The sequence below is a fragment of the Pleurodeles waltl genome, chromosome 7, assembly GCF_031143425.1.
Source record: "Pleurodeles waltl isolate 20211129_DDA chromosome 7, aPleWal1.hap1.20221129, whole genome shotgun sequence".
Lineage (NCBI taxonomy): Eukaryota > Metazoa > Chordata > Amphibia > Caudata > Salamandridae > Pleurodeles > Pleurodeles waltl.
This window is the reverse complement of record NC_090446.1, coordinates 1449510996-1449527388: the sequence shown is the minus strand read 5'-3', so window position 1 is coordinate 1449527388 and position 16393 is coordinate 1449510996. Positions and strand designations below refer to the sequence as shown.

The 16393-nt window shown below is 44.4% G+C and overlaps 1 protein-coding gene across 1 annotated transcript in view; it reads right to left on the bottom strand.

The window, feature by feature from the left end:
* Positions 1-377: 377 nt before the first annotated feature.
* Positions 378-16393, bottom strand: part of LOC138246473 (IgGFc-binding protein-like) — a 292884-nt gene continuing 276868 nt past the window's right edge. Inside the window, exons 28-29 of the mRNA XM_069201110.1 lie at positions 3683-3969; positions 378-1475 (exon numbers count right to left, since the gene is read on the bottom strand). Of these exons, the coding sequence (XP_069057211.1) occupies positions 1466-1475; positions 3683-3969 (297 nt within the window). The 3' untranslated portion in view covers positions 378-1465. The remainder of the gene's footprint in view (positions 1476-3682; positions 3970-16393) is intronic.

Here is a 16393-nt window from a genome sequence, read left to right as displayed (position 1 = left end):
GGACAGATTTACAAGGCCATTGCGCCTCCTTGCGCTACATTAGCATATTTTTTATGCTTATGTGGCTCAACAAAGCAAAAATCACTGTGCCATATTTAAAAAGTGGTGCAATGCATGCATTGCGCCTCTATGCAAACCCTTACCCCACATTATGCCTGCGCCAGGCATAACGCATGCAAAGGAGCCATTCCACCATTAGGGGGGCTGAAAAATGGTGCAAAGAAATCTAACAGATTTCATTGCACCATTTTTGGCATCATTTTTAATGCCTGCTCAAAGCAGGAGTTAAAAGGATGCACCCATTGAAATCAATGGGCCTCCTTGGACTTTGCTCCACTAGCATCAACATTTTTACAAAAACAACATTTACAAAAGGCCAAGAAAAATGTAATTTATTTGAGAAACATGGTTTTGTATGTCAGGTATAAAAACTAGGAGAAAACACTGTAGATGAAAACATCCTTAGTGCTATAATTGCTACCACATTTAAGGCTGTTTTGTCCCACAGTTATGAAATTATTCCAATTTGGCCTTTCTTTGATTTTCCCTCTCACTCCATAATCATCTTTGACTCTTTTAGTTCCACCTTGTATTCTTGGAGAATAGAAAATCTCTCTCTGTCACTTTCATCTCTAAGTGGCTGATGTAGACAACTTATTGTTGTCTAGAAAAAGTGGCATGCTGCGTGACCTGATTCTTGCCATTTTGCCCTTATGGCTGCAACTTATTGCCATGTTCACCATCGTTCTGCTGATCCAATTCTCTCTGTCTAATTTTCCTCACTCTTGTGTCTGTCTACCACAACAAGATCCGATTGTCTCGAAATCCTCAGCAGGAAAAGGTAGGTTGTATTAACCCAGTACAAATCACTGGCAAGGCCACATTATGACATTGCGGCCCATTGTGATCGACACATCTTGAGAAAGATAACGTGAGCTTGGATATAGTACAGAGGTAGATATGCAGTGATAAACATCTTAATTGACAATTCCTGTTAGGAATAATCAAGAATAGAATGTCTGAACTACACAAAACGAGGCACTGTGCATATTTTGAGAACATTCAAAACTCTACAGGGAGCAAAGACAGTAATAGAAAAAAGGTGATTGCAGAATAAAATAGTATTTGTTTGTTTTTGAAAAAACGTCTGAGCATCCTTGGAAAACAACCACAAGTAAGCCAGGGTAAAGATGGAAGCCATGCAGTGAATATATGCCCAGGATGGTCTGGTGTGCCATCAAGTTGTTTGCTTCTGTGTTGTCTTATCCTGACCATGGACGTCTACCACTTCATGCCCCAGCTCTTTTGAGGAGCACCTCCAGTCTCAGTAGTTTGCAGTTTATATACTTATTTGTCTTTTAGATCCAGGTTTCTGAGAAAAATAAACACCAAGAGTCCCAGGAACTCACTTCTGCCACCAAGATGAAAGATCGTCAGAGGGTACAGCATTGACTGATGGATGTGTTTAAACATCGCTGAAAGAGGAACAAAATAAGATTTAAAACACCAGGAAAGACAATTTTGCAAAATATCTACTTCTAAGCTTGGTTTGTGGTTATTGTGGTCTACCTTGAGTGGTATTACATCTAATAACTAATAGCATTTAATAAGCTCATACCTAAACATGAGCAATGCCATATCACCTAAATATAAGTTGTTCCTATTCCCCATATAAATGGCATTATGGAGTTTTGACGCCAAATTTCCCATTCAATTTTTTGGTAAAAAAAAATAATTATGATTAAATAGTAATTGAATCTCTATATTTTGAGGGTATTGAGGAAGTTTATTCCTGTTGCTCATGGGTTTCTGCAAAATAATCTCTTAATGGTGCCATTCATCCGCAACAAAGTTCCATTTATTTCGAAGCACCATTGTATGAAATTCTTATTGTATCTAAATTAATTTACTTTGGTGCCTCAAAATAAATAGGAATGCAAGACTCTGAATGCAAGACAGTAGTTAAGTAACCATATTGTATTTGGAAGTTGTGGGAAAATTACCCTCCCATTTTCACTGAATTTAGGCCCATATTTATACTTTTTGACGCAAAACTGCGCTAACGCAGTTTTGCGTCAAAAAAACTAGCGCCGGCTAACGCCATTCTGAAGCGCCATGCGGGCGCTGTATTTATTGAATGACGTTAGCCGGCGTTAGCCGCCGGCGCCGTCTGGTGTGCGTTAAAAAAAACGACGTACACCAGGCAGCGCCGGCGTAGGGGGATATGGGGCTTGGGCGTCAAGAAATGGGGCAAGTCAGGTTGAGGCAATTTTTTCGCCTCAACCCGATTTGCGCCATTTTTTTTTCACTCCCAACCCCCATTGACATGACTCCTGTCTTAGCAAAGACAGGAGTCATGCCCCCTTGCCCAATGGCCATGCCCAGGGGACTTCTGTCCCCTGGGCATGGTCATTGGGCATAGTGGCATGTATGGGGGCACAAATCAGGCCCCCCATGTCACAAAAAAAAATTAAAAAAAACACTTACCTGAACTTACCTTAATGTCACTGGGATGGGTCCCTCCAGCCTTGGGTGTCCTCCTGGGGTGGCCAAGGGTGACAGGGGGTGTCCCTGGGGGCATGGGAGGGCACCTCTGGGCTCTTTCAGAGCCCACAGGTCCCTTAACGCCTGCCTTTTGCAGGCGCTAAAAAACGGCGCAAAAGCGGCCGTACCTCATTTTTTTTGACCCGCCCACTCCCGGGCGTGATTTTTGCCCGGGAGTATAAATCCGACGCACATGCCTCGGAGTCGATTTTTTAGACGGGAACGCCTACCTTGCATATAATTAACGCAAAGTAGGTGTCCACGCTAAAAAATGACGCTAACTCCATGGACTTTGGCGCTAGACGCGTCTAACGCCAAAGTATAAATATGGAGTTAGTTTTGCGTCGAAATTGCGTTAAAAAAACGACGCAATTCCGGCGCAAACGGAGTATAAATATGCCCCTTAATTTCTGTTTTTAGACTCTTCACACTGGGGTACTGCTGTCCATTGTATATGCTCTGAACCCAAACATATGTTGAAGTTGGCAAAGTCCCTTTTGAAATTAGAACTTAGACACTTTTTGCAAACTTCCCTACTTCCAGCACATAAAGAACCAATCTACTTTTATCTTATCTGTTAGAATTTGGGTTTCTGGTTGGCAGAGGTATTCCCCCTCTTCAAGCAGGAACCACAATCCTATTCAGGGTAAGTCAGATATACACCATACATTAACCAGTGCTCACCCTTTGGTAGCTTGGCAAAGCTCAGGCAGTTTAATTTGGAAGGAGAGGTGTAAAGTATTTGTGCAACACTTAAAAGAGTGAAACAGCCATGGGTCCTGTGCACAGTGCGTCACTGGGACCAAGCTATACCTGGCTGGTGAGTCAAGAGTAAGAGTGAAACCAGTCGTGAGTTGCTTGTTTTTTTGTTCAACGAGGGCCTTGCTTGGCAGATCTGGCTGAACTGTTCCCATTGGAGTAGGGCCAAGACTGTTTTACATATAGATGGGTCCAAACTGAGATGGCATGTTGTACAAAATAATGATGGACTGGGATGTGGCTGAAGTAATTAGAAGTGGCTGAGATTAATTCAAGTACTCCGTCCATCATTTTTAGTATACTGGAATATACAGTTTGGCATGTGGAGGAAAAACCGAATATAAATCCTGCCCAAAATTATCTTCAAAACAATGCTTACCAGCTGGAGAAGTCTCGGGCTCTCCAGTACTTGATGACCTCTGATATATCAGCAGCAACCTTTCTGTCCACGAGCGTGAGGTCATCCGATGACTCTCCATTGAAGTTTCCACAAGCTCCACACAGTGCGTTGACCATTGTCTCACTCACTTTGACTGACACCTCACCGCTCAAGCTGAGGTGGACTTTCACTCTGGAAGCCTGCTCAATTATCACTCCATCCTCCACAATAGACACTGTGATGGACTTGGATACATTGGTTGAGAGTTCTACCTGCTGCCCGTTCACCTAGAAAGCAAGGACAAGAATATCAGTTCAGCAACATGCAACTTGTACACCTCTTTAGCAGTCTGTAGCCTACACTGCTGTACTCCATAACAGATGCCATATAAAGATTAACCTATTGCCACTAGATAAGCTGTCCCAACCTTCTCCCCTTCTATTATACATCTTTTCATCTACATATAACATCACAATTAATATGAGAGATAGATAGATAGATAGATAGATAGATAGATAGATAGATAGATAGATAGATAGATAGATAGATAGATAGATAGATAGATAGATGGATAGATGCCTGGATGGATAGACTCCATTACTTCTATATAGAGCTGTTTGATTGTGTAAACTGTCTATTTAAAATCTACACAATAAATTAAAAGTAGAAAGCACTATATTCTAAGTAACTTCATAAACATTTACAAAGACAGTACCCTTGGATGTTATTTTTCACTAAAATTCTCACCATAAAACTCTAAATATATTTTGGCACAAACTCAAACATTATCCAATAACTTTCTGCCCCACGGTTTTAGGCAAACTGTTATTTCAAAGTACATTAAAGGTCTGCAATACCATCTCACCAAAAGACTATAAATGCGTTTTATGCAATCTGTATTGCAAACCTTGCCATAGGTTTTGCCAAAGCTCTGCAGATATTGCATTCTCGTGAACTTTTATAACACTCTCTAATTAGCCAGTTCTACTCATTTTCAACAGTTTTCAATCAGAGTTGTTACTTGTAAGCATTTGAGAACTCTCAAAGTTAGTATCTGAAAATATTTTAATGTATTCTCCAACCTCTCAACTTTATTATAGCCTCTTTACACAAGTATCAAAATTTAACCTACAGACCTTAGCTGTAGATGCCAGAAAATAACTGTTAGGATTTATATCTAATCTACAAGTTTATGTTGGCACACTCACTATTTAGAATAATAGCATACACTCTGAGTGGGATTTGGGTCAATACCTCGCTCATTAAAGGATGGTTTTATTATTGCAGTCATCTGTTCTTTATTTGATAACTCTCCTACCTCTTCTTTTGTTTGTCCCGCCCAGCAGCATTTCAGACTCACAGGGTTGGATTGCGTGTGTGGTATCCTTCAACTGCTGACAAGCAATCCTTTCAGCTCTTCCCAGATCTCTGGATCTCCACAAAACACTAAGGGGGTCGTTGCAACCCTGGCGGTCGGAGACCGCCAGGTGTAATGTAGCGTCCGTACTGCGGTACAGAGGCCCTTATTACAACCACGGCAGTAGCGCCGCGGTCGCACCGCCGGGGCCGGTGGTTTCCCGCCGTTTTAGCCCTGGTGGTGATAATCCGCCAGGGCAGCGCTGCATGATTATGACACCCCTACCGCCAGCCTGTTTCTGGCGGTTTGCACCGGTGGTAAAGGAGTGTCATGGGCAGTGCAGGGGCCCCCTAACAGAGCCCCGGCCAGCTTTTCACTGTCTGCATAGCAGACAGTGAAAAGCGCGATGGGTGCAACTACACCCGTCGCACGGCCGCAACACCGCCGGCTCCATTAGGAGCCGGCTCCTATGTTGTGGCCTCATCCCCGCTGGGCCGGCGGGCGCAAACTTGGTTTGCGCCCGCCGGCCCAGTGGGAATGTCATAATGGGGGCCGCGGGAGTTCGGCCGCATTGGGGGCCGCTTGGCGGGTGGCGGTAGCCGCCCGCCAATGTCGTAATGACCCCCTAAGTAATTGACCATGGTCGGCGGAAGATGCTTTCTCCACACTTTTTTTCGCAGCACGTTGGAAGACTGAGATTCGAGATCTCTAGTGTAGCAGTCAGCAGTTTAGCCACTGCATTATTGATTGACTGCAAACGTTTTGCACCATTAGTCTGTCCCCTCTATCCCTCATATCTTTTCACTACAGTCTGTCACTTTCTTACTTTGTATGCACACCACATGCTCTAATGTTTTTTATTTGCTCTTAGATTGAAATGAACTGCATAAAACCAGCATCCCATGCAGCTGCACTTTATTACAACAGTAAAACTTTCACTAAAGTGTCCACACTTTCTCCACATCTTTAGATACATAAAAAAAGATTAATCATCGCACTTTCCCTTGGGCAGGGTTCATGTTGCAAGGTAGCTGCCTAATGTTAAGTGAAGATACCACTAAAATAGTTACATAGACCTGACTATTGCAAGGATTTATGGTTAAATGCACACCATAATAAATAGATGAATTCACTGGGATTGGAACTTCTGACCTTAAGATTTCCCATGTCTCAAGGGAGTGCTTCTCAATCCTTGTTTGCCTTCATGATGTCCAGACCTGAGCAGTCTTTCCACCCCCTCTCTTGTGAACGAAGCAGGAGTTAAATGATGAGTGCACCCGAGGTTCCATAATTTTTAGTTGGTGGTTGCTAGCTTTTTAGAACATTTCACAAATGTGCACAATTTCAGCAGCTGATGAGGAAAGTAGTTCTTTATTCCCTTTGTTTTATGTTATTTTGTTAATAGCAATATGTATTGTACACTACCGACCATAAAACTGCCAGAATTCCTAAATCCATGCACCCATTAACCGCTGAGGAGACAGTGAATAGGAATACGGTGTGTGTGTGTGTGTGTGTCTGTGTGGCAGTGGGGTATAGGAGAGGAAAGTGGAAGAAGTGTTCTGACAAGAGACAGTATTGCATGGTTTCTTCTTGCCAAGAAGGTCAGGCGGTCCTGGGGTCCGAAGACTGGCTTCTGTTGCAGCTAAAGTCTAAACTGATTTTACCGGCTGGAATTTCATGTAGGTAAAAAAAGGTTTGGTGTTACCACACCTTTAAAAACTGGGTGCAGGAATACCAGGTCCATTATTTGCTTAGTCTTGTCTGTTTTTAGGGTCGAGCGCACAAGTGCTCTAGCTTGTTGTAACCTCTCTGTGGGCTTCTAACCACGCCCCCTTCTGCTATTCATTCGTTGTTGTGCTTGTCTTAAATGCTTAATTTTTATTGGCGCATTTTGTGAAATGTCCCTCCTTTGTGTGCTGAGTTCCCTCCCCAAGCATTATAACTACGTGAACATTTCTGTTAGCCATCACATTACGTCACGCTTCCTCCTGTTCCACCGTGACCTAACAAGCGCAAAAAAGATCTCCTTGTGTGCTTGGTCACAAACTTAAGCTCTCACCAAGTGCGGGTCGGTTCCAAGAATATATGCTGCAGCCCGCACTGGAAAACCAGGCACGGAGCCATTCACAACATTCTCCATATGTTGATTTGGAAGTCACAAGGCAAGCCTCCAAGAGAGCTCTGAGATTGGGGGCAGAAGAGGTGCAGAAAGCAAGTAGACCTACACAGCCACACCAGAAGCTTTTGGAGGCGATTTCTCCTGGCATTTACACTGGAGCTAGTCCAATGAAAGTCAGGGGGGCAGCTGGCAGCAGGGCAACAAGTAGAAGTGAAACACAATCCCTTTCAACCTAGCCCTGTCCCCAGACATCAATTAGGAGTAATCAGCCCATTGTTTGAGGGCAGGACACAGCCTATTGACATGTAAGGTGTGAAAGACCTTCCCTCTCCCCAGCCCAGGATGACTATCAATATGCAGATGCCTCTTCTGTCACACCCAGCCTCTCCTGTGTTGTGGCTATTTGGAAATTATGCACCAAGTGTAGTTGTCACTCTGCCCTAGATGTGGATTGGAGTCAGGCTGCAAAGTCCTAGTGTTAAAAGCACAGAGAATTGCCCACTTTCTAAAACTGGCATTTCTAAAAAAATGTAAGCAGGATTTTTCACTACCATTCCAAACATCCCAAACATGCCTACGCTAATCCTCACAGATCAGAAATTACCACTTAGACATATAGAAGGGAATTCCAAATGCAAAACTATGAGAGGAGCAGCCCTCACAATAGTAAAGAACAAAAAAGGCTGTTTAGCCCTTCTAGGATATGTCAAATATAAAAGTATATGTCCTAACTTTTACATACACAGGACCCTGCCCATAGAGCTATCTAAGGCCTCCTGTTGGGGTGACTAAGGTGTAGTAAAAAGGGAGTTTAAGCCTTGCCTAGTAGTTTGAATTGCCAAGTCAGTGTGGCAGTAAAATGTGCACCATGGCACTGCAGTGGCAGGCCCGAGACAAGTTTGAAAGGCTAATTCTGTGGGTGGTGCAATCAGCGCTGCAGGCCCACTAGTAGCATTCAAATTACAGGCCCTAGGCATATGGGATACACATTTACAAGAGACTTAGGGGGTTATTCCAACTTTGGAGGAAGTGGTAATCTGTCCCAAAAGTGACGGTAAAGTGACGGATATACCACCAGCCGTATTACGAGTCCATTATATCCTATGGAACTCGTAATACGGCTGGTGGTAAATCCGTCACATTTGGGACGGATTACCACCTCCTCCAAAGTTGGAATAACCCCCTTAATGGTAAAGTAAATATGCCAAACAGGTGCAAGCCAAATATACCAAGTTTTAAGGGAGAGAGCACATGCACTTTAGCACTGATTAGCAGTGGTAATGTTTCCAGAGTCCTAAGCCAACACAAAGAGGGTCAGAAAAGTAGGAGGAGAAAGGCAAAAACATTTGGGGGAACCTTGCAGAAAAAGCCATTTCCAACCCATATGTGACTAGAGAAACTTGGCAGCTATGAATGTTGTTTACTTAAACACCCAGAGATTTAATTGGAGGTTTCATAGCCAGAGATGTAAATGGAATACTCGTTTTTGTCTAGCTGATTGAGGTTCTTGAATGTGTTCACACAACCCTCTTGCTGCTTGCTGCCTTAGACTCAGTTTACCACATGCAGCATAAGCTGAGGATCCCCAGGGACCTTATCATGGGCTCAAAGCAGAGCCGAGCACCGGTTTTACGAGTCTGCAGTGCATCAAGTGAATTAACCCTATATTTCTCTGAGTTAGTATTTTATTTTCAAATAGCACTGCTAGGAAACTGAGCAAAGTTTCCCCCTTTCTGTTTCTGAGCTGTTCTGTCAGAAACCTCAGAGAAATATCAAGTTAAATTAATTCACTGTAGGTACATAACAGGCTCTTTGCTCTGTACTACACCAGCAAGGTCCATCATGATACTCTCCCAGATGGCTCGCTGTGTGAAGGAGTATGAAGGAGCCACCTTGGAAGGTGAGTTTGTTCATCTTGCACACTGGACTTCCATACAGGTACTGCACATGTGACACTCCTTGTCAGTGCATCACATTTCATGTTGTGTATATCTGGCTCACAGCATGAATCAACACATTTCGGTCCTGCACATTCTTAACAGAGTACATCTGGAATGGAAAGACACCTTGGAATTGTGAGTTGTATCAGGTTGTATTGTAACCCATTGCTTAGACCTCTCAAACCACATCAGAATACCTCACTATGGGGGTCATTCTAACCCTGGCGGTCGTCGACCGCCAGGGCTAAAATGACGGGGGCACCGCCAACAGGCTGGCGGTGCCCGGCAGGGCATTCTGACTGCGGCGGTTCGGCCGCGGTCAGAAGTGGAAAACCGGCAGTCTCCCGCCGGTTTTCCGCTGCCCTTTTGAATCCTCCATGTCGGCGCAGCTCGCTGCGCCGCCATGGGGATTCACACACCCCATACCGCCATCCTGTTCCTGGCGGTTCGCCCGCCAGGAACAGGATGGCGGTATGGGTTGTCGTGGGGCCCCTGGGGGCCCCTGCAGTGCCCATGCCAGTGGCATGGGCACTGCTGGGGCCCCCATAAGAGGGCCCCACAAAGAATTTCACTGTCTGCATTGCAGACAGTGAAATTCGCGATGGGTGCCACTGCACCCGTCGCACCTTCCCACTCCGCCGGCTCCATTCGGAGCCGGCGTCCTCGTGGGAAGGTTGTTTTACACTGGGCTGGCGGGCGGCCTTTTGGCGGTCGCCCGCCAGCCCAGTGTAAAACCCAGAATCACTGCAGCGGTCTTCCGACCGCGGAGCGGTATTCTGGAGGGGGAACTCTGGCGGGCGGCCTCCGCCGCCCGCCAGAGTTAGAATCACCCCCTATATGCCTTGACCTGTGTTACTCAACATGTAACATAAAGACTTTAAAGCAAAGCCACTTTCCCATCCTCTGCAGTCACTGTACTCACATGAAATCATATGGTCTCTTGTAGTTTATCCTGATAGGCTAGTGCTGGATCCCAAAAACAGCTGTGCCATTGTACCTAATTTATGATCTGCAGCAGAACACCCCACGCCCCGGGCTATTCTGTTACCGAGAGCCATGATGGTCCTACAGTGCATCCCTGGTAGCCAGTGACACACTGGTAACCATTTTGGAATTTACCTTCTGTAATGCAAGCAAGCAAGCATTGGCATAGGCAATAAATATGCCTATTTAAAAGGCAACATTTGCCTCTTTACTGTTCAGGAAGCGCTCCATGGGAGTGCAGGTGCTTCTTCTCTCCATCCTTTGTTCCTCTACCTTCTTGTCACTGATATGCACATTCACTTTCCCCACTTCCAACCCTGTTCTGCTTCACAATTAAAAAGTATTTTTAATTACTTTTTATTAAAGAGGGCAGGCAGCCTCAAAGTGATACTGGGCCCTTTTTGGACCTAGGTTTGTTCTCCATTTTAGCTTTGTTTTATATTTTACATTATAAACGTTTTAGCTGACATCCCTTTTAGCAGTGACATTTTACACGCTTAGGCTTGCACGATATTATTCTAAAAATACATTATACAATTTGCTTGTTTAGTAAGCCTTTCTTGACATGTAATCTGTACATTCTGCTCAAGGCTAGAAACACAGTGCAAGATATTTAGTGCTTTCATTGCCCATGGCAACAGCTTCTAAAATCTAGACTTATCATTGCATCTGAGCTGTGCCTCTAACACAGTGTGGCGTTGATTATATAAATGATCAACTGAACCAGAGGGGTCAGAGGGGCACTCCAATCACGACCGTCTCAGGGTGAATGCTGTGTTCAACCTGCAGCTTTGCTGCCATTGATCTTCCAATTTGCAGAAAGGATTGCCATCTACACTACAGGCCTACTCCTGATTAATTTCTTAAGGTATGGGGTATGGGCTAGGGCTATCCTCTTAGATCAAGTAAAGGCAGAAGGTACATTCAATATGATCTCAGTATAGGGTTAGTAACTGTAGAAATATCTAGAAATCATTTGCCATGGGCGGACTGTTTGTTCTCTTTACCATGTTTATAATGCTGATAACATTACTTTGTTTAGTTTGCCTAATTATCACAGCTCATTCTCCTTATACAAGACTATGGGGGTCATTACAACCCTGGCGGACGGTGTTAAAGCGGCGGTAAGACCGCCAACAGGCTGGCGGTCTTTTTTTGAGTATTATGACCATGGCGGTTACCGCCATGGTCATCCGCCGCTTCTCCGTTCCGCCCGCTGGGCTGGAGACCTGGGTCTCCAGCCCGGCGGCTGTGACAATACCGCAGACGGTATTTTGACCCGGCTGACCGCCGTGGATTTCCAGCGGTAGGAACCGCCATGAAATCCATGGCGGTAAGCACTATCAGTGCCAGGGAATTCCTTCCTTGGCACTGATAGGGGTCTCCCCCACCCCCCACCCCCACCCCGACTCCCTCCCCTGCATCCCCCACCACCCTGCCACCCCCCAAAGGTGGCAGGGCCCCCTTCCCCACCCCGACCCCGACATTACCTTACACATACACACCTGACACGCACGCAGGCACCACCAACACACATACACGCACACACACTGACATACATGCCAACATCCACACGCAGTCAGACACGTACACCCACATTCACGCACACATCCGCACAGACATACCTACAGACATACACGCACTCATTCCCAAAACACGCAACACCCCCGCAAGCATACACGCACTCACACCCCCCCTACATACACAGACGCACACCCCCATGCACCAACACAACACACAACACCCCCCACCCCCTTCCCTAACGGACGATCGACTTACCTGTTCCGTCGATCCGCCGGGAGGGGATGGGAGCCATGGGGGCAGCTCCGCCGACACCACACCGCCAACAGAACACCGCCACGCAGAATCACAGGACGTGATTAGCTGGGCGGTGTTCTGTTGGCGTGGCAGTGGAGGTGGAGCAACCTCCACTTCCCCGCCGCCCGCAAGTATGGCTGTTGGCGCCTCTCTGTCTGAAAAACGACAGAGGGCAGCCAACGGTCATAATACGCCGAGCGGCAAACCGCCACTACTGGCGGTCTTCAGCACGGCGGTCCCTCTGCGGTCTTGTTAAAAGACCGCCGAGGTTGTAATGACCACCTATGATTGTTTCAATAAATGTATTGAAAACGTATTTCATGTTTCTCTTGTGTTCACCCTGGGCATGCAGGAGTAAGACAACAAAAAAGTAAGATCTGTTTCTGTGATTTAGTCGGGGATCAGAGTGTCATGTACAGGGAGCCACCTTCCACTCTGGTAATGTTAGGTGTTCTGGTGAGACGATCCAAGCCAGCCAGGAATTGGGCCGATAGTCTCTGATGGGGTGGATGGACTCAGTCCCCACATTCTGAAGTTCTGTCATCCTAATAGGCACTCCTGTTATACTGGTGGGAACTGTATAACATGGCGCCACCAGCGTTTATAGGTCAGGTACTTATTTAACTGGTCTCCTGAGTAGTTTGCTTGTGTGTGCCCAAGGTCCCCTATTCACCTTAAATTGAGATGTCCATGGTATTAGGGTTAAATATCCCAGAGCATTATAAGAAGTACCTATGTTTGTTTGTAGATTGTTCAAGCTTGAACATTTAAAAGGATACTCCACCTTAGTACTTCTCTCTCTGATTTCTATAAATCAAAATGGCAAATGCACTAACTATTCCTGCTAATTGCCAGCATGCTGTTACAACACATGTAAATTGGGGGTGGAGATGTTACATTTGTGGTTGAGACTCACAATGCATACACAATTGAAGTATTTTACTCATGGGTCACTTTTCCTGCAGTTAATGCTAATACAAACACTTTCCACATACACACTGAGGCTAACACACCATGCCAATACAGAGCATACACATACATACATATGAGGAATATCAAAATGGTTCCCAGGCGGCCTACCACAAGTTTTAGAAAACATTAGACTGGGTCCCCTCAGTAATGACTGGGCCACATGGCCAGTTCTAGCTGGGTACAAACCATTTTCTAATATAAGGAAATTAGCTGTGGGTGCTTTCTGCCCGCTATAAAATAATTGAGTTAAACTGTACAGATGTTTATCTCAGTTTGTTATGCACACCGTAACAACTGCTCCAGCGAGGGCTCTTCAAGCTGTCCAACCACAATTAGCTACACCTTGGATTAACCCATTAACTATCAAACAAATCAACTTTAACCAGTGTTTCCATATATGGGACCAAGGTAAACCATGTGCTTGCCACTTGGGGGGGTTCCCTCAATTGATGACTGTGCCACCTGGGGTACAGTCTTTGCTGCAGTCTATACCATAATTATTGCTACACCTTCACTAGCTGTTTTACCCGAGGCGCAAAAACAGATTCAAAATTAATATGGGGCGGCCACCACCCTTGACTTGGGGTTGAAATTAATTGGCAACTTTGCCACAGTCTCCTCAATTATTTTACAAAATATCAAAGGGGAAGCAGCAGCAGAGACTTGCGCAGGTCGCGGCAGCAGACCAGGAGCATAAATTACTGAAAATTATTGAGAACACCTATACCTCTATAGGTTGAGATAATTTGAAGGCCAGACCAAATAAGCCACAGCTGTTCTGACAAGGACAATACCAAGCAAACACCCAAGTCTTCTAAAAACCATAGGGATAAACAAAAAATAAAGATAAAGTAAAATCCCGGGCAGAATCTCCACAACCACGGACCTCTGGCAAACTTTATAATTTATATATTTTCATGCTACATTAAAACAGCCTGACAAGTATCAGTACACTGATAACGCCCTTCTTGTTCCTTTCAGGACTCATCTGACAAATGGCCTAAGAGAGCAGGGTGGTCAGAGCGCAGACAACAAGAGTATGTGAAACTAAAAACGACTTACTACGCTTGTCAGACATCAGCATAAAATAGGCAGAGAAACTTCCTCAGCAAAAACCCCAATTAAAAAAGAAGAAGGTTGTGGGAATTTATGCAAAAGATGCTGCACGTATTGAGAACTCCACTTCAGAACAGGACGTGGGCAGTGGCTCTGCTAGACAGTGTAGCAGAGGTCACAATAGTTTGCCAGATTCTTAAAGAGTTTCTGGAAGCCAAAGTAGTGAAAAACTTTATAGAAGCAGATCAGAAGGTCACCCCCAGACAGACTATGCAAACTAAATATACAAATTGAGGGTGACATAGCACGCACACTTAAAGTAATATTCTGGGAAAATGTAACATTTAGCCATTAGATTATTTTGGTTTAAAGAGATTAGCCACCTGAGTTTGCCAGAACACTTCCACAAGGGGAAGACATAATACTACCATCTTTCTCAGGCCTGGTTCCTGAAGAAGTAAAACAATTGTATGCCACAGAATGGGCTTTTGAACAAGCCCCAGCTTTATACCACAACCATATAGGCTCCGATAAGGATTTGGCTTATCATGTAATATCCATAAGGTCCACCCTGCATGTGCAACCACAAATTCAACATGAAGTGAAAGCTCATGTGAAACAAATTCTCTCACAGCTCGAGTACCAGGTAGAACCTGAACACTGTGTATGGCCTATGAATAACGATTTGATATAGAATAGCCTTAAAGTAACATCTAAACAGTCATACACACAAATTTGCAATACAGAATTCACACAGTACTGCTCTAATGAACAATATTGTCCGTAAAAAATATGAAACAACCCTGGATATTTCCAAAAGGTTTTCCTGCCAAAATATAGTGCATGGAAGCAACCACTTTTTCCAAGCTTGTCTCTTAGCACCGTTTTTGTCTGCTCCTTCAGGGGTACAGGAACAGTCCTGGGTTGCTTGCTCCCCGAGTAACATCAATGTTGCATGATAATGATCCAGAAGCATTGTTCTATATTGATGATATATATTTTAATGGATGATGGCTTAAACACACATCTAGCAATTGTAGATTGTATTGTTATGGGATTTGCTGAACATGGCTATAAATCTGTTTTTTTAAAAACAAACATTTCTTTTCTCAGTGTCCTATTTTTGGGATACGAGTTGTCAAGTGAGGGAAAGAGCCTGGCACACCATTTCCTAGAGAAGTGTGCCCTCTTACAATCACCAAATATTATTTAAAAATTGCACTCCTTGCTAGGATTCTTCAATTTTGTCAGAACATATACACCAGATTATGCACAATGCATAAAACCTTTGTACGATTTCATTCAACCAGATTTTTCCAATACACATTGGAAACAACATACACAAATACTAAGATCCCTACAGACTGACATGCTCGCGGCATGACACTTACATACATGTGTCAAATAAAACAATTTGGTCATCTGTACCAGGTGCCACTAGTTTTACCCAGTGAAGGTGACACAGTGCAGATTGTATATAAATCGCACCCATATTCTAATGCTCAAATGCGTTTTGCATCATCGAACAAATACTCCAGTTGATATGGCTGTGATAAAGGAAAGACCACTGGCTCAAGGGAAACACATAATTGTGGTTACTCCCATCCCAGCCTTAGAGGCTGTCACAAAGGCCAGCCTCCTGAGCGAGAAAGCCTTATGTTATAGATGGATAGGCTGGGCCACTTCCCTGACAGTTACAAATGCAGACTATGGGGGTTATTACAACTTTGGAGGAGGTGTTAATCCGTCCTAAAAGTGACGGTAAAGTGACGGATATACCACCATCTGTATTACGAGTTCCATAGGATATAATGGACTCGTAATACGGCTGGTGGTATATCCGTCACTTTACCGTCACTTTTAGGACGGATTAACACCTCCTCCAAAGTTGTAATAACCCCCTATGTTCTTGACTGTCCTACTAACTCAAGAATTTCTCCGATATGAATGAGAACACCCCAATGCCAACTAACATAATGCCTCTAGACCAGTGTAAATATATAATAAATACTGACCATGAAGCCCAGCCTACAACAGGCATCAAACACCAATGCTCAGTGGCTTGCGCAGCTGTATACAGAGTAATGGGGGATGGAGAATTCTACCCTCAAATACTTTCATTCACTCCTTAGGGAATTGCACTGCACAATTGGCTGAACTAAAAGTTTTGATTCTGGCACTAAAACACAAGGATCCAGAATTCTCCACACTGATAGTGTATGATTCGCATTACTGTGCCCAGTCCTTTAATGAAAATGTGCATTATTGGCACCTAAATAGGTTAAAGAGACTCAAAAGGCAATACTACAAAGCATACAGTGCTTTGGGGAAAAGTGGCAGAACTCACACAGTCTGCTTCAGGCTCATGTCATTTGTACATTGAGTCATCAGCATGTGGAATACACATTGTAAGGAATTAACTGGCTGATGAAATAGCCAAATCTGCGGTTAAGACTGCTACG